Source organism: Ammospiza caudacuta, chromosome 2 (genome assembly GCF_027887145.1).
Source record: "Ammospiza caudacuta isolate bAmmCau1 chromosome 2, bAmmCau1.pri, whole genome shotgun sequence".
Classification (NCBI taxonomy): Eukaryota; Metazoa; Chordata; class Aves; order Passeriformes; family Passerellidae; genus Ammospiza; species Ammospiza caudacuta.
The window spans coordinates 107,403,856-107,429,308 of NC_080594.1; the positions used below are offsets into that span (position 1 = coordinate 107,403,856).

Genomic DNA, 25,453 nt, shown 5'->3' on the forward strand with positions numbered 1-25,453 from the left:
CTGAGTCAAGAACAGAAAATTGTGCTGAGAACACTTAGTGACTGAAGAAAACTGGGGCCATCTGCAATGCTTTGACCATTGCAAGTTTAGGTCACAGCAGTGTAGCTGAGTAAACTTTCAAGGTTTTTATAAATGCACATTTACAGTTTAAACATGTGGTAAGGGATGGCATAGGGTTGTTTTTTGGTTTTTTTAATGCAGTTCATTGGGGATAAAAAGTATTAGGGAACTAGGGAAGTAGTCCTTAAGCAAAGATTTGAGTTGCCATATGACTGTACATATTTGAAATTAACAAATGACAGAGCACTCTGTCATTTGTACTTCCAGTACTCCAAGTGATGTTTCAAATAGTGCAAAACTTAAATTTCATACATCTCTGCTTTCCCAAACCCCAGGATATATTCAGGGGCCTCTCTTGGAAGTGCATAAAATGCAGATGCCATTGTGAGCTTGTCTTCTACAGAAAAAGCAAAAATGCTCCTGCAAGGCAAGTAATGACTAATAATGAGAGACAGTCTTCAACTTCTTCTGCCTATTTTGGGCAAACATCCCACACCTTTCTACTGCCCCCTCAGCTGTTAAGCTATGTATGGTGGTGAGGTCTGCAGATGAAAGCCACCTCTCCAAGCAGGGTGGATCTAGCTGAGACCTGGAAGTATTCCAGAAGTATTGAAGAAGCATCAATTCAGATAATAATAATGCTACAGATTTTTGATGTTATTTGCTGATGTAGCACTCTGCAACTTTCCTGGGTTATGCCCATCCCTTGCCCACAGAAACCTCTCCCTCTGCAAACTCAAGTATATCCAAAAAATAACCACCACATTGCTGGGAGCCTGTACTGGTATTAGGTTACAGTGGGACTCAATGTTTATCTTACAGGTATTTTCCAACCTGTCAATGCCCAGCAGTGCCTCCAGCCTCCTGGACAGGAGCCCTGCAGGGCTGAGGATCTCTGCTGGCAGAGAAGTGCTCCAGTGTATTTTCTGAGCAGCTCTGGTCATCCAACTACATCTTCCACAAAAGGAATCCCCAGTTTCTCCTTCATGAAAGCTGAGTATTTGCCCTTTTACTTTCCTGTTGGCTTGTGCCTAGCCCGTGCGGAAATGATCTCTCCCATGCCTAGTTAGGAATGTATTCAGAGCAGGATCAGCAACCAAACCACTGTCACCAAAGGCTGGACTGGACATGAAGTAAAACTAATTGAGCATGCAGTGAGTTTAGAGCAGGTTTCTGAACTAAAACTGTTGCTCTGTGGCCCACATTGCACCAGCTCCTGCAAACTTTTTCCAGAGTGCTGTACAATGGCTACAAAATCTGACAGGAATGGTCCCTATTTGAAAAAGGGCTACCAGCAGCTGTTACATGAAGTTTGAGTGATTTTAGTACTTTTTTAACCACAGAAAAATAAAAACATTTGAAACAAGGCATTCCTTTGGGCCCTGAGTTCAGCCAATCCCACAGAAATCTCCTTTTATATCACTACTAAGTGAAAGGGTAAGGGGAGGCAATCCTGCTCCTCCTCACTGTATTCCAAGAAACAATGGGCACAGACATTTGCTTCCTGCTACAGAGCCATAGTCAATTAATTATATAGTTAAGCTTACTATAAATAAAAATATTTTCTAGCAATTCCTTTAGGATTCTGTGGTAATGGTTAGTCACCTACAGGCTGGATAAAAGTTGCAACATAAACCCAACATGAATTACTATGTTGAAATATTTTAATTCCAAACGTGAGATCAGAGAACATATTTCTCCCATACACACGAAGGCACAAAGCAGCAAGCATACCCTTGAACAAAGATACCAGAGAGGGTGACAGCTTGGAGTCACCATCTCAAGGTAAAAAATACATGAGTACATATATATAGCAATAAACAGAAAGCATTTATCTTTTACATATGTGCATATACACACACACACACATTTTCTGCATGGCTTCATATACATTCTGAAACTACTGTCATTGTGGTATGTGATTAAGTTATCATGAAATTTGAGAACACATCAACTCTTCTACACATCTTCATTTGTGGCATTCATTTTCTTCACTGCATCCAGAGGTTCTGATGTCACACCTTCCTCCATACTCTATTACCTCTCCTTCTCTCCAACCCCTTCCCAAAGGCTGAATTTAGAAATTATGATAAATTTATCTTTAAATGCAGCTGAAAAGTCAGTTGAGGATGAATTTGGTATCCCCTTAACTTATGTGTGTTATAAAAAAGTGATCCAGGTAGGATCACTGGGTCAGTGATAAAAACCTGCAGGTACTCAGGAGTAGAACATAGTTCTGAAATAAATAGGAAGGCAGGAAATGAAAGGATCTATTTTTTAACAGTAGACATTGATCCCTGCAACAAGGGGGAAGAAGGTGAGATACAATTTCAGTTCTTTATTTATGTGGTCAGTCTAACAGAGTCAGTTTTAAAAAGGAAAAACCCAGCAAATACAATTTATCTGACAGCATCATAACCATGAAAGATTTTAATGTCATAGAGCTGAGTCAGCACTGGAGTGTGGCTGAAGAGAGAAACTCTATGGAAGGAAGCAAGAGTTTACCATCAGAGCAATGCAGGAATCTGTTTTGGATCAGGCCACACCCCTGTACCTACTCTGGAAAACAATCTAACTCACCCAATGCAGCAGCTGAATCTTAAGAAGGAAAGGCTGATGTGTAGCATGCTGATTATTACAATGTTCAATTACAATTCCTCACAGGAATAGCAAAGAGCTGCTAGGGGTCATGAACTTCATGCCATCCTAGCACCAAAGGAAATGCTCCTAATTGTGACTGTCTCAGGCTTTCTTACTCAGAAAGAAAAGCTCAACATGATAGTTAATTTTATCAATGTGGTTCATGCATGTGGGCTGATTGACATAATTACTATTTGCTGCATCCTCTTCAAAAGATTTTAAACCTCACAGGGAAGCCAGAATCCATTCTTGTGTACTGTAAGACATCACATTTCTGTTTAACCCCTGAGCCCAACTCCTCTTTGGGTGTCCTGATCAGTTAGGATATCAATCTTGATGAGAAAGTACAGAAAACCAGTTTCATGCTTGTGACATACTCATTGCTAAAAGCTGACATCTCCCATCCACTCAGCTTCCTTATTTCAAGAACTTGGGCTTTATTTGCCAGAAATTATTAAATGTTATTAAAACTTTCTCCATTACATCAGAAACACTTCAGTACCAAGTGCTCTGTTCCTGTTATGTATTTGCCATAGTTATGACCACCATGGTGTCCCCTCTGTATTGGGGAAGTTCTCTGTCCTTCACAGGTAAACTGGAAAACTTTTAGAGCTGTGCAATATTCATACTGCACTTCAGTCCAAGGGAACAGATAAATAATCCATCTGAGGAGGAGACTGTCCTCTAGCTGTACCACCCTTCAGTGGGATAAAGATCTCATCATTCAGCAGCTGACCTGGGAGCTGCTCAACACAGGCTCTCAGGAGCCCTAACTGCAGCACCAAACATCACCATTACCATTTGGGCAGCATTTTATCTTTTTTGTTCCCAGTCCTTAACAAACAAAAATGTTCTGTTCTACAATGCCATTTCCCAGTCCCACCAGTCAGACCTCTAGTCTCCAAGCCATGAGAAATAATTCACTAAGGAAGTCACAGTTCCTTAGAAACTTACCAGACATTATAGACATTATAATGTCTATAATAGACATTATAATGCCTAACTGTGACATTAGAACAAACAAACAAACAAAAAATTAGAAGAGGCTGGCAAGAACACAGAGTGCCAAAAATACCATCTAGCCACCTCATTTCATTGCAAAAATCAGTTTCCTCCCAAGGGAACATGAAAACCATCCAAACAGAAACTGCAATAACTTGTAAAATCCCCAGTGATGGGAAACACCTGCCTTCCATTGTGCACACACTACTGATTTCTGCCCCTCTGTTGCTGCTTAGATGCATGTGTCCTTGCTCAAAAAGGAATTATGACCCTTAACCTAATTTACACAAGAATGGAGGTCAAATTGCTTCACCTGTATGTATCTACTTATTGCACACCTTTTTCTGACAGAACTCCTATTCTTAATCAGGGAAACACAAAGGAGAGCTACTAAGGGAAAGGCAGCAGATGGTGACAAGACAGCCAAGATTGCAATGAGATCTCTCAAAGTAGACAAAGAGAGCCTATCCAAAGCCTAAGACTGCATCTTTTCAGCCTCTTTTCCTAGCATTTGCATGTAACATATTTCAACAAATTCTAGTAGTAAAGAATAAAAAATCCAAATATATGCAAATACATGAAGACTACTGAAAAGGCAGGTTTTGGTGTGGAGTTGGGGTTTGGTTGGTTTGGTTTTGGGTGGTTGTTGGTTTTTTCTTTGAGTATTACAAGCACCTGTCCATTAGGCACCTCTAGTGTCAGCTCTTGCCAAGGCAGCAGGCTGCTGCTGCAGCACCCAGTGCCTGTCAGATGTCTTTCATGACTGCAGTAAAATGGCGCTTCCCATCTAAATACAACATGGACTCTGAAATAAAGGGGAGAACAGAGAGAAGCACATTAGTACATTAGTATCAATACTGGGCAACTACAACTAAACAGACTGGCAAAAGGAAGAAGTAATCCACACTGTCATCAAAGCATAAAACCTATGTGGTTTGCCATGAAATCCTGTTGAATTATTTAAATGCCACTAGTTCATCTATTAAAATAACCAGTGTTCCAAGAGAAACAAAGTCATCTTTTCCACAACATTATGATGACAATATATTAATGGGATACTTGCCTCCATATGTCTTAGGTACAACTTGTGGGACCTCATTTTCTGATATAAATGTAAAATGGAAAATATTGGTAGTATGGTGCTCCTTGGTATTTGCATTGTAAACTTCACTGTGTACTCGAATTTGGATGTAGTTTTTTTCTGTGTAACAGACCTACACAGTTAAAACAAGGGTTAGAGATTGTAATTTATCACCAGTGCTGAAAACTGTAACAGATTTCATTACATCATTTAACAAGAAAAGTCACACACTCTCATAACACATTGTGTATTATCAGTGAATAACACTGGTGACAGCAAAGACAAGATCTGCTCCTTTTCAAAAAGAAATAAACTCCTACCTGTCCAGAAAGCAGTAATAAGGATCCAACTTCTACTGGCTTCTGAAACATGATATCATCAACAGATACAATAAAGGGTCTGGAACCCCTGAGGAAACAAAAGAGAGATTTCTTCTCTAAAATAAAAGGCATGTTTGCAAAAATTTAAAGTATCTACTTGTCAACATTTTAATGAAGGTTACTGGAGAATAAATCTCTTCTTAGGAGAGGTTACAGGAAGTGTAAGGAGTTATGTCATCACTGGAGGAAATCTCTCACACCAATGAAGTCCGCACTTTCTAAAGATACATTATTGCACCATTATTGTATCTTATGACTTACACTTGCTGGATAATCTTCAAGCCATCATTGCTCAGGCGTAAGTTTTTCAAGCACTGACACAAACCACTTAAATTGATATCAGGCTTTGCATACCCCATTAAACTTATATAGACCTTTGCTGGGTGATGACTTCAGTCACACTTCCTAAGCTCAAGCAGTTAACAGAAGAAGTTTAGAACCCACTCCTGTTGTCTACTGAATGCAAAGATGTAATATTTATTTAATAGAATAAATATGTTATATGGTTATAAAGTCTATCTCAATAGCTTGGTAAGATAAAAGAAAACAGAAAATTGATGTATTTTTTATCTTGATAAGTAATGCTTAAAACCCAAGCTCCAAGAAGAAAGATGCCAATCTCTTTGTAAATATGATAGATGCTCCAAGTAAAGCAGCACTGCACACTAATAGTGCACAATTCCACCAGACACCTAAGTTTTTCCAGCTCAGACTGTCATTAGGTTGGTTAGCTTGGGTTCCCAACCCCTGTGTATGAGCAAAATGCTCTGGATTATATAAATGCTGCAGGTCCACAACTCACCCATAGCTGCAAGCAGTTGCCCATCCCAGTTCAAATGCCTTTCTCATGAGAAAACCCCCAAAGATCCTATTGAAGATGTTCCGTTCCTGCACAAAGAAACAAAGACCAAATGCTTTTCAAAGCCTTGTGTTGAGGTCTGCACTTCAGTTCACAGTATTTAACAGAAGTCCCAACACCTGAATATATAAAAAGCACTGCTGAAATATGTATGTAAAATTCAAAATGCCCAAGGAAACTTTACTTATTAGGAGCTCATCTGACTAATGTGGCAGCATAGGATAACAATTCAAAATTGTATCAGCAACCAAAGGCCAAACTTTTTGCAAACACTTTGCAAAGGAACTTCTTGACACAGAATGAACAGTCTGGTAAGAAAACAATGTCATTAAAAAATCGTCCATTTTGCAGTGGTAATCCAAACAAACAACAAAAAACTGGCAAAAGAAACTAGGCTCTAAATTCCAAGGACCACAGAAACCAAACAAAATAATGGTTTGATTAATTTTAGGCAAAAATTCATAGTCGTAGAATGGTTTGGGTTGGAAGGGACCTTAAAGACATCTAGTTCCAACCTCCTTGCCATAAGCAGGGACACCTTGCACTAGACCAGGTTGCTCAGAGCCTCACCCAGTCTGGCTCTGAACGTTTCCAGAGGTGGGGCATCCACAAATTCTCCAGGCAACCTGTTCCAGAGCCTTACCACAATCACAGTAAAAATTTCTTCCTAATACCTGTTCTGAACCTCTCCTCTTTCAGTTTAAAGCCATTACTCCTTGTTCTTTCACTGTGTCCCTGTACAAATTCTCTCTCAAAGTTACTTCTTAAGTAACTTTCTGTAATGCATTAATACTTTCCAAAATACCTCAGGATGGCAAATCTCCAGGCCTTTTAGCTTTGCATCTTCCATCCACACTGAACTGGGTGGTAGTTTACGACTCCGGAAACTCACTGTCCTTTGGAAGAGACAATAAACTTTACAGTCCACAGAATTAGCAGAATTCAGCATGCCAAAAAAGCAGAAACAGCAAATGCAGACACATACTAAAAAAAGCCACAAAAATATAGAACACCTAAATAAACCCAAAACGGAAATGGTATCACTAAACACTGCTCCAGCCGACCTTGAAGCCTTATCTAAAGCTGTCCTTTGATTTGTTACTGCAACAAACTTATGCTCCTGATCTTTCAAAAACTTCTGCTACTGTGCAAGTTTATGTGAATGAAGAGGCTTGAGAAAGGTACATGAAAGAAAAGATGAATCACAACCACAAAGTGCACTATTTGTCAGAAAAGCCTTGCTCTGTTTTTTAAGTCATAATAGGAAATAAAAGCACACAGTGAGCTAATGGAATAATTCAACATCAAACACACAGTTTTTGAAGTTTTCAAACCCAGACAGAAGTACAACCACTAATTTTAAGAGAAAGCAGGTCTGCCTTTGGTAAACAGCTCTAAAATAACCATTCTATAGACTAGTAAGTTAAAGAAATGATAAATTATTGTAAATACAACACTGCACTAATGTAATAAACATTGTTCTCTCACTGTTGGCATGAGATGACTTCATACCAATCTCAAGTATAAGAAAAGCATGCTAACAGCTCCCTCAAATAATGTTGTCAGGCACTGTTAAAACACATTACAAGGTTATTTGGTTAAAAGGTGACCAGTTCCTGCCCTCACAGTTTTTTTAATTAGATATCATGGCAGATTGTGCAAATCATGAGTGCAAAACCATTCAATTCTCTTATCTGCTTAAACATTATTAACATTTTTCCTCAAAATTATTCCTAACAGCTTGTTTAGAACAACAGAAGACTGGTCTTAGAGCTGTAGATGTCATATTAAAGTTTGTACCTGCATTTCAAATAAACTGCCACAGAATTTAAATGTGCATTTATCCCACTCTACTCTGTTATGAATGCCCACTCAAAAGGCAATTTTGTCTTTCACAAGATGTCAGTTCTCTTTCACCCTCCCCTTCTTGCCTTGTGTCCAGTGTGTTAAGGAATATGTCATGCACAATGTTTCTTTCTTCTGCAGTGGGAGCCATTTTCAGTAAGGAAGCAGTGCTGAATTCAATCCTCTTCAACTTGTTCACTGAATATTTAAAAACAAAAACCATAGTATTAAAGGTCAAAGAGAAAAACAAATAATGGCTCTGAAGATTTTAACCTGAAATCAACCATCTTTCCATTTATTTTTCCTTTTCCCCCATAAGTTAAAAGCTGTAACTTCATGGTGCCATAGATCCAAAGAGAAATTTGGCTCCAAAGAGAATTTTGACTGCAGTGAAATAAAAATAAAGCAGAAGTTCACTAGTACCCACCAATGTGATGAAGAACTTCTACACATATTTTATGACACCCACACACTGTTCCAACAGATAACTTGAGTACTGCCCTCAAAGTACAGAACATATTTCTCAAGAAACCCTACAGAACAATCAGCTTCAGGTTTTGCCAATGGTACAAAATGAAAGTTTATGACAGAACTCATTACCATAGGCTGCAGTGATTGAAATTTCAGCTTAAAAGATTTTCTGTCCAGTTTATTCAGTCTTCAGTGTTTTTCTAATTCTCCACTTAAAACCCCACCTTGAAACAAATGAGGATGGAGCTACATGCTCCTTCCCCTGCTCTCCCTTTTTTTTTTTCCTTGAGTTTCTTTCCAAAAGGAACATGAGGACTCAGACAGGTGAGGAGCTGTGATGTCCTGCAGTCCCACCATGGGATAATCAGCTGGCCAGAGTATTAGGAGCCCCTGTGCTGCACTCAGATCCAAAGCAGGGGGAGCATCTTGCCAAGGGAGAAGTACAAGAGGGTGTGCAGAGCACATCAGGAGTGTCTGTCAGTTTAGCCAAAGAGTTTCCAAGCATGTGGTAGCAGGCTTTTCAACTCTCTTACTCTACTGACAAAATGAGACAGAACCAAAATCTGATTTTAAACAAATTGGGAATATTTCTAAGTAGCAGAACTCCTGAACTTTGCTTCCTCCCAGCTATTAAGTTGAAACTGAGGCAGATGTGCATACTACCAGGAAATATGACATACATTCCCCTTGCTTGAAGATTTCTTCCTCCTCAGGGCTCTCAGGAATGAGTGGATTAACAAATGCTGGCCTATGGACAGGAAGTTTTTTTTAAGTTACAAATTTTACAAGAATTTGTCCCATAAATACATTGTAACAGTCTTCCATTTCTGCTTACATACACAGTACAAGATGTAATTACATACTTCAGGTTATATGACAAAAATAAATATGGCTGCCAACACAATATGCCATTAGCTTTAACTCTGAAGAGGCAGTTAAATGATCCAACCACTACCTAGTGCAATCAGGAAAGAGAAAGTGACACATCTATGCTTCTTAAGAAGCTAACATTGTACTCATAAATTATAATGAAAATTGTTCAAGAATAAAGCTGTTCAGAAACTCAGCAAATGAAACCTGATGATTTAGCATAGTCTAAACCAATGACTGGTACCATTCCTCCCGGAATAGAAGAAGCACAGTGCTGTAGCCAGCAAATGTTTTTATAATCTACATGCTCCCTTGACAGCCTTATCAACAGCCAAAAGCTGTTTACCACGTGGACCACTTATCAAAGGTTATGTCATACCTTGAGCACAACATTTCTATGTTCATTCTACTGCAAAAATAAGTTCACTTTAACCTAATTATATAACATTTAATTTTTTGCACAAGTAGAGACAAACACTTATTTTCAAGAACTGTTCTTCCCCACAGTTTCTAATTGTTATATTTTAACATTCAACATTTATACAAATGCACACACACACAGAGACCTGCTGAACAATTCACCTCTACCCCCAGCCTTTACTTGGGCTGGCAACAAGAGGCAGAGAGGTGCTTTTTTCTTAAAACAAACTGATCCTTCCTGGTTTGCTAAACCTCTGGATTTTGGACATCCACCAGCTCCTTCTCCATCACAGAGCTCATTTCCCCTCAGCTCAGCACACATCTACATCAGCTCTCCTGGCCAAGCCCCAAGCTGCTGAGATAAAGTTTCCCAAAGCCACACAACACAGTTTCTCTGGGGCTACAGCCAAACTGACATATCCTGTACCTCTCTGAAGGGTTTTGACCTCACATAAACACCCTCCTTATATGGACAGAATGCTTCCACAACACAGCTGGCCTGTGGCCAGCCAGCTTGTACAACTGCCAAGGAACTTTGCATCTATCTGCACAAGTCCATGTAGGCTTGTCCTCAGTCAATCTGCTACTGTGTAATTACATCAGGTTTGATGTCATTATTTTGAAAAATTAGCCTTTAAAATGGGAACCACAATATCATTTGTTTTCTTAATGTATAGTATATTCACTATATATATATTTTCTTCAAATCTGAAGAAAAAACCCCTAGAAACTACTTCTAATGTTATCAGGACCACACAATTATATCAAGTAAAACCCCTTCATTAAACACATCTTTGTTAAATACAAGCAATTATTTAAGCTAATTAGAAAAAGAGAAATGTTTATTATACTTGGGTATGCTATATAAGAAAGAGGTAAGAATTACAGCCAATTTTTCTGATACTGGAGTCATAAACCTAAAGGGCAACTGAGAAGCCTTTTATTCTAATAGCTAAGGAATTATAAAGTAAAACCAGAAAAAAAAACCAAAATAAATGTCTGGGGTTTTTTAATGTTCTGTAGGAATACTTACCAGTTTCATTTTAGTTACACAAGCAAGTTTTAAACTGAATTGTTCTGATGTCACCTATTAAGTATCTATTGGGGAATTAATGGTATTAATCACTCAAAGACTATTTAACCACTGAAACTCAATCATTAATTCAAACAACTACTAGAATGCAGGTGGGTTTCTAGCATTCACCCCTGTGTTCATTCAGACCAGTCACTTAAACACAGAAAAATCTGGTTTAAAAAAAAGGGTCAGATCCCAAGACTACCAGCAATTCCAGGTATCATGACTGCTAAAGTCTGAAGTTTGTCACAGGAAAGTTAACACCTGCCAGCAGAAAGCATCAACTGTGTGGTTTATTTACCACCTACATTATAAGGCTTCTACACATACAGAGCAAGCAGCCATGTTTGCCATTTTCAGCACAAGTCAGGAAAGTTTTCCCATCCTACAAGTTACCGTTTGTTCTCTGGGTCCCGGGCCACCATGACAAAGGTTGCATCTAACACAGGGCTGTAATCCCCATCATGTTGCTAAAAGAGACAGGGAAAATACATTACTGAACTGTACAATTGGAAATGTGCTTAGCAAGCAATTTAGTTGACATAAACTATTCAATCATACTGTTAATTCTGCTTGCTTTCACATTCTGTCATTCCTTCCAACACCTCTCACAATAGCTCAAAGAAAAGGAAAAATTAAAACTTGAATTTCAAGAATTCTGCAATGTAAACATTTACCAGGGAATGCTTATTAAAAACTTTGAGCAGGGAGGGGAGGAAATCAACTCAGCCATTGTAAAAGGACCCATTTAACCTTTACTCTGAGAAATGCCATAGCTTTTTTTTATATATACCACTAATTGCCACTAATGCCAGCACTGTAAGGAGCTCAGAACAAAAAGGTGTAACATTAGCTTCTACATCAGAGACTTAAGGACAACAACTGAATTTTAAAAATGTACCTGTTTACCAGAATTATCATAGAATCACAGAATTATTTGGGTTTGAAGGAACCTTAAAGACATCCTGTTCCAATCCCCCTGCCATGGGCAGGGACACCTTCCAAGATCAGGTGGCTCAAAGTCCCATGCAACCCAGCCTTGAACACTTCCAGTGTGGGGCATCTCTACTTCTCTGGGCAACCTGTTCCAGTACCTCACTGTCCTCACAGTAAATAATTTCTTCCCACTATCTCATCTAAACCCACTCTCTCAGCCTGAAGCCATCCCCCCTTGTCCCGTCACTTTATGCTCCTGTAAATTCCCCCTGGAGCACCTCATGCCCATTGTAAGATGGAGAGAAGTGACAGGAACCAACCTGCAGCATGTGCATCCTCACTTCCATGGAGGTCTTCCCAACCCAAGAAACATTGCCTGTGAATTTGATGTCACAGTCTGGACGTATAATCTTCTGGCACAAATCTACAAGACAAACATTAGGGGTTACTGGAGACAGATCACTCACAATTAATACTAGACAGGCCAGATTTCCTAGGACCTTTATGTGATCTGAAAGTGGCAACACACACAAAGACAGCCCAGAAAAGACAGTTGTTGCAAGGGTCCACACTGCTTGTCTGCAGTTTCTGGCTCTGCAGACTTTAGAAGCCAGAACAGGAGTAGGCAGAGGTGGACAGCAGACCCAAGGGAGTGTTCAGCAGAACAGGCAACACAAGCAAGGTCCAGCTCACCAGAACAAACACCGTTCAATAATGAAGCTAAGAATCTGCACACCAAAATAAAACTAAAGACAAAACCTCAGGAACCATGTAAGTTGCATTTTGAAGGGAAATGACATGAAATGCTGAAAAGCATCTACAGAAGCCTCTTCTCACCTCTTGTCAACAAAAGCCAGAAAACTTCAAAGCTAAAACAAGATGAAGTAAACTAAACAGGAGTGAAAAAGGTATTCTCAATAGCAACCATGAGAAGGCAGTAGCTGATGAAAGAGTAAGACACGCAGATGAAACTATTGTATTTACTAAATTGCCACTTACTGATTTTATCCACCAGAGCTGTAACTATGGACAAAGGAGACCTTTGCTGCATTTCCTGCTTGGTGTGAGTGTAGCAGATAAGAACTGTGAAGAGATCAAAAATGGAGCCAGCTCTTTAGCAAAAACTTAAGTGGAGCAGACCAAAGTCATCTTTGCAAAGCAGAAGAGGTACCTGGAAAACACAAACTAAAGTATCCTACTATAGGTGAGCAGAGCTTCCACATCTTCATATATGTAACAGATGGGATTGCTATAAAGAAAACAGCAGCAGCTATCTCAGTTTTATGCATATTTACTTACTACAAAGATAAATTTAACTAAGCATTTTAAACCAGCTCATCACTTGACTTCCAATCCCACACAATCTCTTTGCTCTACCTCTGCAGCTCCCTGTCTCAGACTCCCTTAGCTTCTATTTTGATTTCATGAAGGCTGTCCAAGGATACATGCTATCTGAGGACTTTTTAAATACTGATTCCTTCAAAGAGGTGGAGATTAAATAAACTGTGCCTTACAGGCACAAAACCATAGTCAGAGGTATTTATCACACTGCAATTACTACTAGCCAAACCACTATTTAAACTAATTAGCTTTGGTCATAAGAGCACATCCAAGTAAACAGACTCCTTGGAGTAATTCAAGGCTGCAAATATGGTTTTTTCCTAGTGTTTATGTCATTTTCACTCAATACAGATCTTCATTATCAAAAGTATCTGTTGTGTACTTAGTGAGATAAGAGAGAAGGAATCCCCATATGGACCATACACTTCAGGGTTGGACTTAATGATCCCTGTGGGGCCCTTCCAACCAGAATATTCTGTGATCTGTGATCTGGAAGGTCTCCATCCTTCCCAGTAATCTAAGATTTTTTTCCCTGTGTTTACTGAAGTCACAATTCTAAAACCCGTTAAGCCTATCAACTTATTGTATCAATATGACCACCCTGAATACTGTTTAATTGGGACAGAATCTTGATGAACCCAAAACAATACATCCCCAGTGGAACTGACTGAAGCCCAGTATTACTGTAAACAAAGTAAAGACACTCTGTGCTGTCCCAGGGAAAAAATTAGATCTTCACAGATTTCTGGGGAAATTAAACAAGGCACAGAATGAAAAACAGGCTCATCTCATCTAACAATGCAAGGTAACCAACAGTTTGAACTCTCCTTTTCTAACTCAGGACAGATATTAAAACAGTATCTTCCACCTCCTCCCAGAAAGAAATATCAGTCATGCATCTATTTTGTCTGTCTTCAATATACATGCATTTATTCATTCATTTCTTTCTCTGCCTTCCTAAATTTTGTCCATCTGGACTCTCAGAAGGAACAGAAAAAAAGATGTTCTATTCAAAACTTCCCCTTAATAAGTACTTAATTATTTGTCAAAAACCTCCATCAAAAAGCTCCCAAACAGCTATGGAACTAGGATGAAGGAGGAAGTCACATGGTGATGTTTTAAGAAAAAGTATCTCCCAGTTCTATTAACAACCCCACACTTACTACACAAAAGAAAAAGATGGTGAACTTTTCAAGACCACAAATAAATAAAAAGCATTCTTTTTTTTTCTCCTAACTCATTAAATAACTGAGTTGGTTTTGCCCTTAACAACAATTTGCAGAACCCCAGAACATACACCAATTGTTTTTTAATTTGTTCTCAATGGATACATTACATGCTTTCCAGATTATACTCTCTTCTTCTAAAAAGGAATATAAAGATATTTGCATCTCATTAATTGTTGGTGTTTGTGGCAATTTTGGTGGAGATTTTTTTACAATTAAAAAAAATCATAAGTTTTCATTTTCAATATGCACTCTGCAGATTTTCTCTGAGTTCACACTGAAAATGCAAATTCATCATTTAGGACCACTTTTCAGTAAATTATTTTTGTAGCTGGTCCTTTAAAAATCTGACAGAGGCAGGAAGCCAAACAATTTTGGATCCATCTATTTTTTATCATCCTTCCTACTCTTTCAGTACCAGTGTCTTCTTTTTTTCCTTCCTTCTGAGATGGTAGAACTATGGGTTTCCCTCCAAGGCCCTACTGTGTCACACCAACGTGCTCAGCAGTAATCAAACTCACTTTGTGCAGCCTTTTCCAGGGCATAGGTACATACCTCCTAAACTGTCAAGATCTTCAAGTATCCTTCCAAATCTGCAATACAGGAGGTTGACAATTAAATAATTACACACATGGCAAACAGAAGTTAACAGTTTCCTGTAGGTGTAACATAGTTGCTTTGTTACCTTACACTGTTGTATACATTCAGGTATTTTTCTCTTATTTCAGGCTGACTTCCTAGAGGCAGAATAACTTCCAGGTAGCTATCCTTCATTCTCCTAGGAGGGAGATCTTCCTGCCGTTTTGCCAGTAAAGTATGGAGAGCTTTTCTTTCTTGCATGGCTTGCACATGATCCCTGGTAAGAAAAAAACCTTTACTCTGAATTACAACAAGAGAACTGAAACCTTAACTAAAAGATGTCACATCAATGATGATCAAAGTTAAACCCCAATAGTAGATATAGCAAGACACAGTGAGCGTGCCTTGAAAAGAAAGTGAAATGCACAAAATGAGAGATGTTAAGCAAGACTACCACAGAAATCTTTTAAATAGTTTGTGTACAAGTGGCAAGTGCACACTTCACACTAATGAGATGAACAAAATGCATCTAATTCTGAATGCTACCAAAATCATTCCCCTTGAAAAGAACAGATCACATATTATTTAAACTATGAGGTTTTGTGAATATTCATGTGTTCCAGAGCTACAGTACCCCACATCTTCCACACTGCCAATTTTAAAGGACTGATCATCAATTTACAATCTCTCCCAAGAAGTAAGGTAGATGCACAGTGCTGGCTAGCACTAATGACAAGTGAACTAATCGGCTAAGACTTGCCATCATTCATAGGTGAATTCAGTTCTAAAAACTGATCCTTTGCAGCATCAGTTCTAAGAGCAAGCTACAAGACAAAGAAAACTAACGTACTTTTCTTTCTCTCTTGCTACACAAATATTTAAAATTACAGAAAGTTACAGAAAGAAACAACACAGAAAAGGTGAACAATTCCTTCAGAGTTGCTTTTCCAGCACCACCAAGTCAGAGGGGCTGCAACTCTCCCAGTGGAGAAGGGGCCAGCTTACTGTCACTTCTTTCCACCACACTGATTCCTTGCACAGGTATCCACAAGATGTAACAGTCTTGCCCAACATGCTCTCTTACCTGTTCCAAAGCTCCCTTCCCTTCCCTTAAAAGTGCAACCTGATTGAATAAAGCAAGTATTTCACAACATCCCTAGAATCAATACCCATCTATTAAAAACCTAAGGGTTAAACATGCAACAGTTCTGGTTGCATAAAGCCAAGCAGTAAGCAAAAATATGGATCCATTTCATAGAGCAAGAGAATGCATAAAATACTAAGCAACCAAACTTAATAGTAAATTTCTGGATGCGTGCCATTCCTTCAAGTTGTGCTTGCTGCATTGCTGAGATTTCAGTGACACTGTGTTTAATAAAACCAATTAAAAAAAAAAAAAAGAAGAAGAAGAAATAAAGAAAACAACAGAAAACCTTTTCACCAAAAAGAAATTTTGTCTTATGTTTTGACTTTGGATGAATTCTGGGTATTAGCCACTTAATGTGAAGGCTTACTTGACTGAGTATTACTTCAGAAAGTCAAGCTTCAACATATTCATATTACCTCTTTTCTGATTAATAAGCTTCAGGGAAATGCAAATAATCCATGATCAAAGAGAGTAAAAGTCAAGCAGAAAACTTCAGTTAGTTTCATTTGTTTGTTTGTTTTAAACATGAGATGTGGTTTACTTCATCTGGGAAACATGATTACCATGTAGTTTACAGGAAACAGAAAGATAACAGCCTCCTGCAGAGGGTTAATGTTTAAAGTCATGCCACTAAACAGAAATGGAATATTAGTGGGTGACTAAAGAAAGATGCAAGGTCCAAGATGATGCATCTTAATGCTTTTTCAGAAAGCTTTTTCCAAGTTCTTTCAGTGAAAGGCTTAAAAAATTAATCAGAAAGTAAATCAGAAATTTGTCTACAAACATAAAGAAACCTAACAATTAAAATTTAACTATATTCTGTTTTCACCAGCTCCATCCTGGGTCCTCTGAGGTCAGCAGCAGAATTCTTGATTTCCACCTGAGAATGTGTTCTTCAATATGCAGAAGTATTAGGCTCAAAGCAGTAACATTTTTCAACAAATACTGTTACACACTGCAGTACTACTCGTACAGTAACAATAATTCATCTAAATATTAACTAGCACCTCCCCTAAACATTCTGAGGAATGTTTATATATTTCTGAAATAGCCACAATTCCATCTAGACTACATTTAACAATGAACAGACTAATAGTTTTAACTACAAGTACAAAAACAGAATAAACACATAAGCAAGATGCTTCTTTTTCATAATAACTAGATAATGCCACTGGCGTTTACAAGAAAAATCACAAACCAAAGTCTCCTTTTAGCAAAATCGATGGTTAAATATGTTCCTTCAACATCCTCTCTCCCAGCATTCCAGATATGTGTACATCAGTCCTTCCCCAGCTCCCTTTTCAGAACCCCTCTCAGGCTGTTCCTCAGACTTGTCCCCTTTAGTCATTCGGTGGCCTAACTCAGTTAAATTCTCAGCTGTTCAGTCCCCACATGTATCAACTCTTTGTCACTCTATTTTTAAAGTGGGCTCTCTCAGGCTACACAATCCATGTCCACCAAACCTCTCTGTATTTAACATGTCACTCTCAAGCACTCCCATCTGTGCTCTCCCTGGCTTTACTTCTTCATGGCAGCTAAAGGATTCATTAATCTGCAAACCATTTCTGCTGTATTTTGTACAGTATGAGAGAAGTACCTGTCTAAAAAAAACACTGCTGTGGTGATCCTGGCCTCAGTCTGCTCTCCCTCCAGGATGGGAGCAGTGGGGAAAAAAACAGAGGGAAGATCAGACTTGACCAGAACCCTCTAAAATCTTGATTTTCAAATGGCATTTCCATATGGCATCATTCCTCCTCAGCCATTCAGGGATGTGGGAAAGGCTTTTTCATAAACAATTTCTAGGGTCCTTTCTAGCTGACTTGATGAAAAGTTCAAGCCCCCTCATGCTTAGATACTACTTTTACTAAGCAAAAATCAGGTTCCCAGATTCGGGCATTTTTATTAGAATGACTGAAGCTGTGTTTAGATAAACTGAGTCAGAAGGCCTGGACACATCAGACACTTCACCCAGGCACACCTTTCTTCATTTCCCTATCACTGCACAAAGTGGGAAAAAAGAGCTCAGCAAACACAGCCAAAATTAACATAACACATGAGACCAACCAAACTGCAATGTGTAATTCCTCCAGACTGCTAAACTGACCTTTCCAGACTGTAACAGCAGAGGGTTTCAGTCAATTCTGGCTTTTTCAATGTAATGGAGGAGGAGAAAAGTAACTTGAATATAGCCAAACCAGCAATTATTTAAAGTATATGAAAATTAATCAAAAATTAAATTAGAGCAGACAAAGGAAATGCTCAAGATGCTCCTGATTAAAGAGACCCAGATCCCAAGCTGACAATTTTCCAAAGAGACACAGGTGCCATTCAGAATGCAGCCTTGTACACAGTGAACAAGCTCAGCTACCTCTGAATCCAGTGCAGGAGAAATTCACCAGGCAGGCAATCCACCTAGAGATAACTCAGGAGGTACCAGCAACACAGCATTGACAGCCAGACTCTACAGCTCTTAACTCCCACTGGACTCAAAGCTAGTAGGACAATCTTGTAAGCACCAAGATCAGATATTTTGTTTCTACCAGAGAAATCTTAGAAATTTGTGATCCACAAAGTATCAATTCAGAAGCTTTGTTTCAATTACATTTTACTTCCCCTGACAACAAGCTAACTATGGCTAACTTCCACTACCACAACCCTGAGCTCCACCTTGGTACCACAAATGAAGTAAAATACATGGAATGGACACTGTACCTCCAGTTGGTAGATGCTCCCACTATATCCCTCAATTTGCTCCGCACTGGAAAAAAAAGAAATCAAAGCAAATCAAGCTTAGTGCTGCAAGTGATAAACATGAGGTTGCCTGGTGTTAAAGGCACAATCCTCATCCCAGAAGAGGAAAATTAAGCAAATTCATGCAAATAGCAGCCCAGAAATGAAAGTTTGGCCAAATTCACTGCTGCTGTTAGTAGGCGTATCACAGGAGTGGGCTGAGTAACATGATGCCATAGCTTATTGCATATAGGCAACAAAGAGTGTTTGTTAGTGCAATCAGTCACCTCCAGTGCTAATTAACAGCTGAAAGACAGCATGGATCAAGATTAGATTGGGGAATTTTGATGTGAAAATATTAAGCCTAAACACAAACTGTGGAGATAACACAAATCAGAAAGTCATAAAAGAACATAAAAGGGAACAGTGCAGCTGGGAAATGGAATAAGGAGAATACCAATTAAATAATCCCACCCACGAAGGCAGGCAGTAGCAGCAGACTGGTTCTTGCCAGCAAGGTTTCATAGCCCAAATTTTTAGCAGTCTGAAAGAACACAGTGTTAAAACACTGAAGACAGGCCTGTACAACTTATCTGGCCCTGTTTGCACTCTCAGAGTTAACAGTACTTCTGCACAAGTTTTTCCTAAATGTCAAGAATAATGTACATAAACATCTTCTCTACTCTTTCTCAGATGAGATTAAGTGTGCTAAGGTCCCATCAAATTTACCAAACTACTCCATGGCTGGTGAATGTTGGCTATTTGAAAACATCTGGAAACAAGCAGCAACAATTCCCAAGCTCAGAAGAGAAGATGAGAATTGTATAGAAGAGATCCCTTGCTTATATGCAAAGATCTTTTATACCAGGAGGTTCAAATATTAGGGACACACCAAGGAAGAGCAACCAAAAAATATCCAGAATTTCATGGTGAAATTGAAAGAGGCTGCTGGTGAGTCACAAGCTGATTCTTTATCAGGCTTGGCATTTTTCAAACTAAATGCCTGATCAGAGTATTCACAGTGATCAGCCAGCTGGCCTACAAACCCTGGAGGAGCCCAGCTGAATTCCTAGGATTTAAATCACATTCCACTCTCTCAGCCAGATCCACTCAGCTCTGCTCCCCTCCTGCTCAGTCACTTCAGCTTCTGCCCAAGTCCCCCCACACCACCACTACTGCTGTACCCCCAAGCTCCCTTCCCTGCAGCACCCTCAGCCCCAGGCCCTGCACTCCCAGCCTGTTTCTGCTCTGCCAGCCTGCCACAGAAGCACCAGCCTGAGCCAGAGGCAGGCAAGGCAATGCCTGCAGCCAGCACATGGATGCAGTGACTCACCAACAGCCAGCAAACACCAGCATCCATGCCTGACCCCAGCACCAGCTCTGGCACCCTAACAAATCTCTCATTTGAAAGCTAATTTTCACAAAATTTGTGGAAATATGTTTCTCTTTGAGACTGCTGGCTCATCTATTTTGGCTGACATCAACAAAAGGTTCTGGAAGATGAGGAAGACAAGAAGATAGGCAGACAAAGACAAAAAAATAGATAGCTTAGACCTCATTTCGTTAGAAAATTAGGCTAAAAACATATTTTGAAATCAGAAGACTTCTACTACTAATTCTAAGAACAAAAGAAAATTTCAAGGAAAGAACCTGATTGAAAATCTTGAGAGTTGATTTCTTTTGGAAACAGGGAAGGTCTGATTCCTTTTTCCTTAAGCAGCAGCAGGCTTGCTTACAGAATAGGTATTACTTTCTTGTTACTCATACTCCACCTGTGAAGCTGCCATAGCATGCATTTGATCAATACAGTGTTAGCAGAAACACTGCTACAGCTTCTAGAACACAAAACCTCAATTTTTCAACAGTGTGCCGGGATGGACAGGGAATAAACAGCACTTTCTCTTTGTTTAAACTAGATTCATCTTCTTTTTCATCTCTAAAGAGGTAAAAACCTCTGAAAAAAAATTTTGGGTCCAAACCTGCAAAAATTAATATAAGCTGTTAGTCCCATTTAATACATCTGATTTCAGGTTTAGGTATAAAAATAAATATTTTCCAAGCTGAGAACACATTAAAATTTTTATCTTAGCATAAAATGTAAAGCATTTCTAAATGTTGTCAAGCCAAATGTAGTCCATTTTATGGTTCATAAGTACACGGGTTTCAACTTTTTCCTTTTTTCCCTCCTGGGAAGACTATCCTGCTCTTCCAGATATTAGAAATTTAAGTAAAAAAAATAAGTACAAAAATGTATAAGCTATTTCTTTTTTTATCTGGCAAATGTCTCAAGTGTGTAAAACAGTCACAGCACATGGGACCTCTCCATCATGCTCACATAGCATATTGCACAGTACCTCCTAAACTGGCATCACTGGATCACCAATGCCACAGCAGCAGGGCCTGGGTTTATTTGCACTGTGCTGTGGAAAAGGACATGAGGAGGGCAGCTGGACAAGACACTGCATTCATCTCTAGCAGTGAGATCCATGCCCCTCGTGCTGATGCCTCCCCAGCTGCATCCAGGTTCAGGAAGGACACCAGCTTTGGTACAGAGCTTGCTCTGCACTGAGGTTCAATCTGGATGTAGATTCCAATGTCTGAAATGAAGCCAAGTACTGCAGGAGCTGCTGCCGTGAGAGATTTTGTATCCCACAAGCCTCTTAGAAATGTTTTATCCAGCACTGCAGACAGAGTGTGCTGACAGAGATTTAGTGTAACACTGCCACAATTAAGACCAGGACCATTCACCAAAGGCAAAGGGGCTTTAAGCAAGGCAACAGAGAAGAATAACAGCACCTCATTTTTCATCAATGCTAAAGTAAGGAAAGACAGTAGCTGAGTAAGTTTAGTGTTATAGTAAATAGTTTAATTTGTACAAATTACCACAACACACCATTATTCACATGAATGGGTGACTGTCCTGTGGAGCACAAAACACAGGTTAGGTTATCAATGAAAATAAACAATGCAATTTACATCTACTAAGGAGTTACCTGATTATTCTACCTGCTTCTGTTCTGTTTAGGCAGATGTTCCTTAACTTTAGTAACTGCAGGCAATCTATCCTTGCCTGATTTACAGTCAGTTTGTCCTTTCCTCTCAAGCCAGCCTTGCAGTTCCCTGTCCACTGACTCTGTGTGACATCTGCTTGCAGTGTAACCCCAAAGAGTTCTTCAAACTCAGGGCTACCATGTACTGCTGACAAACAGTGTTAACTTTGGAAAGACTATCTGTAGCATTTTTCAGGACATGGGATGAGACTTTTTTCAGAGGAAAATTCCAAAGTCTTGCTTTGTGTAGCCTTTGGGAGAGCCATGGAAGAAGTGAGGGCATTCACAATGGGAACCCAAAATTATGAAAAGGAAGCATGTGAAAAACTAGTAAGAAAAAGTATTTGGTGTTTTGTGAAAGCATGGATACCAAATTGAAGGTATAGTTTACATAACAGTAGAATAGCTTACAGATCAGCAAAACTTTGAATCTGAACAATTTTGTAACAGAATCTCAAATGTTTAGTTATTGTAGTCCACAGAATATTAGCACCCCTTGGAGTACCAGATAAAAACCACTGTTTCACTGTTTTTACTGGCCTTCTAGATGGCATCATTTCCAAATCTTCAAATAAAGACTCAGGACAAGCTGCAAGTATGCAACATCATGTACCCTTGCTTCACTCCTTTAACCTCCTAAATTGCCATTTATTACCAACAATGAAAATAAGTTCTCTAACAACAAATAACCCTCATTTTCTCTTTTATTGGATAACCAGTAACTGTTGGTGTCTTCTGTTTAGAAAACAAAGGAAAAAATATCTCAGAAAGAAGCAGAACTCCATGAAGGAATTACTTGTAAGTGGCTCCAGCCTTTTTCCTCCAGCCCTTTTCAAAGCACAAGGGATTGGAATGCAAGAAAACCTTTTTAAAAGCTTCTGAAATGGGAGCATTATGGTTTATCACTATTAGAGCACTGAAACAACCTTTCAACACAAAGCTCTATTGACAAGAGCAATTTCACGAGGCAATGCTGCTGATCCGATTAAAAGATTTCTACAAGTTTGTGAAATTGACAGCATTGACAGATTAAAAGTTCTGTAAGGCATTATTTCCACTCAATTCCCCATTTTTTGGCCATTCTCTCCAGTGTCATTGTACCTATCTGCACTATCAGGCTCTCTACAAGACCCAAGCTGAGCTGCAGTTATGCTGCCAGAAAAGAACCAAGCTCTGCCAAGGCTGAAGAACCAGAGGAGCCTGTAAATCTGAAGTTTCAATGATTATGGATATTTGTGCCATCCACCTCCAAACACCCAGTGATTGTCTGCTGCTTCCTGAACACCTCTACCATGAGCTAACAGACAAGGGCACATTCATTAACCAAACCATACTAACACATGCAGGAACACCACCTGGAAAAATAAACTCCTCAGTAACATCATTAAATCTTCCAGAGCACAGCCATCTGCCTTACCTTCAGACATGTCAGGAAGCCCTGGGGAGGCACTGGTCCCAGAAGTGAGCATCCTAGCCAGAACAGAAGGAAGCTTCCTCATGATGCACAGCCTATAGGCAGAGCAGAAGAATTTAGTGTCATTAAAAATAATCCCATGAAAATAATTTGGGATTTAATTTTGGAATTATTCTGGTGACTTCAGAAGCAGCAGTCCTTATTTTCAGCTTGATTTTCAAAACTAGATACTATTGGTGCAACAGTTCCAAGACAGTTGAAATTCCAACTGACATATTTTGTTATCTAAAAACAAGAAAGAAGAATGCTTCCCTGGCAGTAATTGTTCTCTTCACTGACTATTCAGATGCCCAAGACAACCAGCTTAGACTCAACACCAGCTTCTACCCTGTAGCATCTTAATGCAGATGAGGTCCATGTGCCTCTAGGAAATCATCCACAATCCAAGCATACACTTCTCCTGCACTTGGCTGGTGTGCATAGCAGTGGAAGGAGGAACATACCAAAAAGGATTTCACAAGGTCTCACAAGCCGTCCCATTCAGCCAAGCCTGGTTTTCTCCTCCATGGCTTAGTGCTGCAGCAACTCAAAAAAGCCTAAAGCGCTGGATATAAACCTCTTAGCCATTAAGGAAGAAGAAACAACCGTGAAACCCTTCAGAGAATGTAATCCACCCACAATTCACCAAGTGTTCTACAAGCTAACTAGCCAGCACTACTCCTCTAGGCAAGCATAACTGTGCTAACAAAAACACACAGAGGGTGTGTGCAAACCCCGTTGTGATAGTTCACAGCAGCGTCCTAACAAGGAATATGGATTGCTGGTCCTTTAACTTTCTTCCTTTGGGACTGAGGTTCCACCTCAAAAAAGGAAAAGTAACAGGTCCTCAGCAGCAACAGAAAAGCAAGGCCATTTACACACACCTCTCTCTCTCTCTCTCTCCCCTTCATGCATATCTACACTATCTACACATGTGCATCATGTACACACAACCTTCACTGTCTGCAGATACTCATGGAGGACTTAAAAGAGTAAACAGGAACACAAATACACACACACCAAAAAAAGAAAAGAAAACAAAAAAACTCTGAAGGCAGCGGAGTCCCGTATGCACAGGAATGACGTGGATGGCGATGTGAAACGCCTCTGTGGTGGTGCAGCCCCTGGGCTCGGTGTGTCACGCCAAACGCGGGCCAGCAAACGCCTCCCGGCACAGCGGCAGCCCCTGGGCTCGGTGTGTCACGGCAGGGCCAGCAAACGCCTCCCGGCACAGCGGCAGCCCTTGGGCTCGGTGTGTCACGGCAGGGCCAGCAAACGCCTCCCGGCACAGCCGCAGCCCGCAGGGCCCCTCACGGCCGCTGCCCCAGCTGCCCCAGGCGCCGTACCCGAGCCCGCGCTGCCCGCGGCGCTGTTCAAGTTTCGGGGTGCCCCGCCCTGGCCGCGCCCCGAGCCCCTCATGGCGGAGCGTGGCCCGGCCGCGGAGCGAGGGTCGGGCACGGCCTCCCTGCCCAGGCCCCGGCCCCTGCCCGGGCCCTCCGGGAGCACCATCTCTCCCGGCCGCCATTCCCCACCCGCGCCGCAGGACGCGCCTTACCGGGTGGGCAGCATGGTGCTCCACGGGGCTGTCACCGCGGGGCCGCGCCTTCCGCAGCCACACGGTCCTGCCGCACCGGCCGCTCGCGGCTCGCCGCGCACGGAACGGGCTGAGGGCCGCCCGCAGCTGGAAGCCCTCGCTCCGCCGGGATCCCCGGGTGGCACCGCCCGGCCCCGGCCTGCCCCGTGTCCCCGTGGCAGCGCGGCCGCTCCCCGGGGCGGAGGTTGGGGCAGGACGCCGTTAGTCGTCGGGCGGGCCCGGCAGAGCGGGCGGGCCCTGCCGGGACTCGCTCTTAATAAACATCGTTATTTTTTCTTTTTAATGCTCCGTTTTTCCACTGTGCCGTGAGGAAGGCGGGCTGGCGGCGCTCAGCTGGGCGCTGTGCCCGGAGCCTGAGGCGCGCCCCGAGCCGTCACACAGCCGTGGGGAACACGGCCTCCTGCCCCGGCCCGTCACTTGGTGGCACTGCTAGGGAGGGTAACTGAGAACCTCGGAATTTCCTAACGGGGAGAGGTTTAAAATCTTGAAGAGTGACGTTATCACCCTGTACAATTCCTGAAAGGAGGGAGTAGCCAGGTGGGGGTCAGCCTCTTTTCCCAGGCAACCAGCGACAGGACGAGAGGACACAGTCTTACTATGACTATGACTTACAGTCTCCCAGCTGCGCCAGGGGAAATTTAGGTTGGACATTAGGCAGAGCAATTTCTTCACGGAAAGGGTGTTTAGACTTTGG

The 25,453-nt window shown here is 40.8% G+C and overlaps 1 protein-coding gene across 5 annotated transcripts; it reads right to left on the reverse strand.

Moving 5' to 3' along the window:
• Positions 1-1,718: 1,718 nt before the first annotated feature.
• Positions 1,719-25,076, reverse strand: ACOT9 (acyl-CoA thioesterase 9). 5 transcript variants are annotated; one of them, XM_058800614.1, is made up of 16 exons: positions 24,721-25,076; positions 23,130-23,221; positions 21,556-21,582; positions 18,645-18,690; positions 14,892-15,062; positions 14,762-14,799; positions 12,639-12,722; positions 11,960-12,063; positions 11,100-11,173; positions 9,019-9,086; positions 7,954-8,065; positions 6,828-6,918; positions 5,966-6,051; positions 5,104-5,191; positions 4,766-4,916; positions 1,719-4,507 (listed from the first exon to the last, which is right to left on the reverse strand). In XM_058800614.1, the coding sequence occupies exons 1-16, from the start codon at positions 24,732-24,734 to the stop codon at positions 4,449-4,451; spliced, it is 1,305 nt and encodes a 434-aa protein (XP_058656597.1). In that variant the 5' UTR covers positions 24,735-25,076; the 3' UTR covers positions 1,719-4,448. The 5 variants fall into 5 exon arrangements, with proteins under 5 accessions (XP_058656597.1, XP_058656598.1, XP_058656601.1 ...); XM_058800615.1 differs by lacking the exon at positions 21,556-21,582; XM_058800618.1 differs by lacking the exons at positions 18,645-18,690; positions 21,556-21,582.
• Between the last annotated feature and the right edge of the window lie 377 nt (positions 25,077-25,453).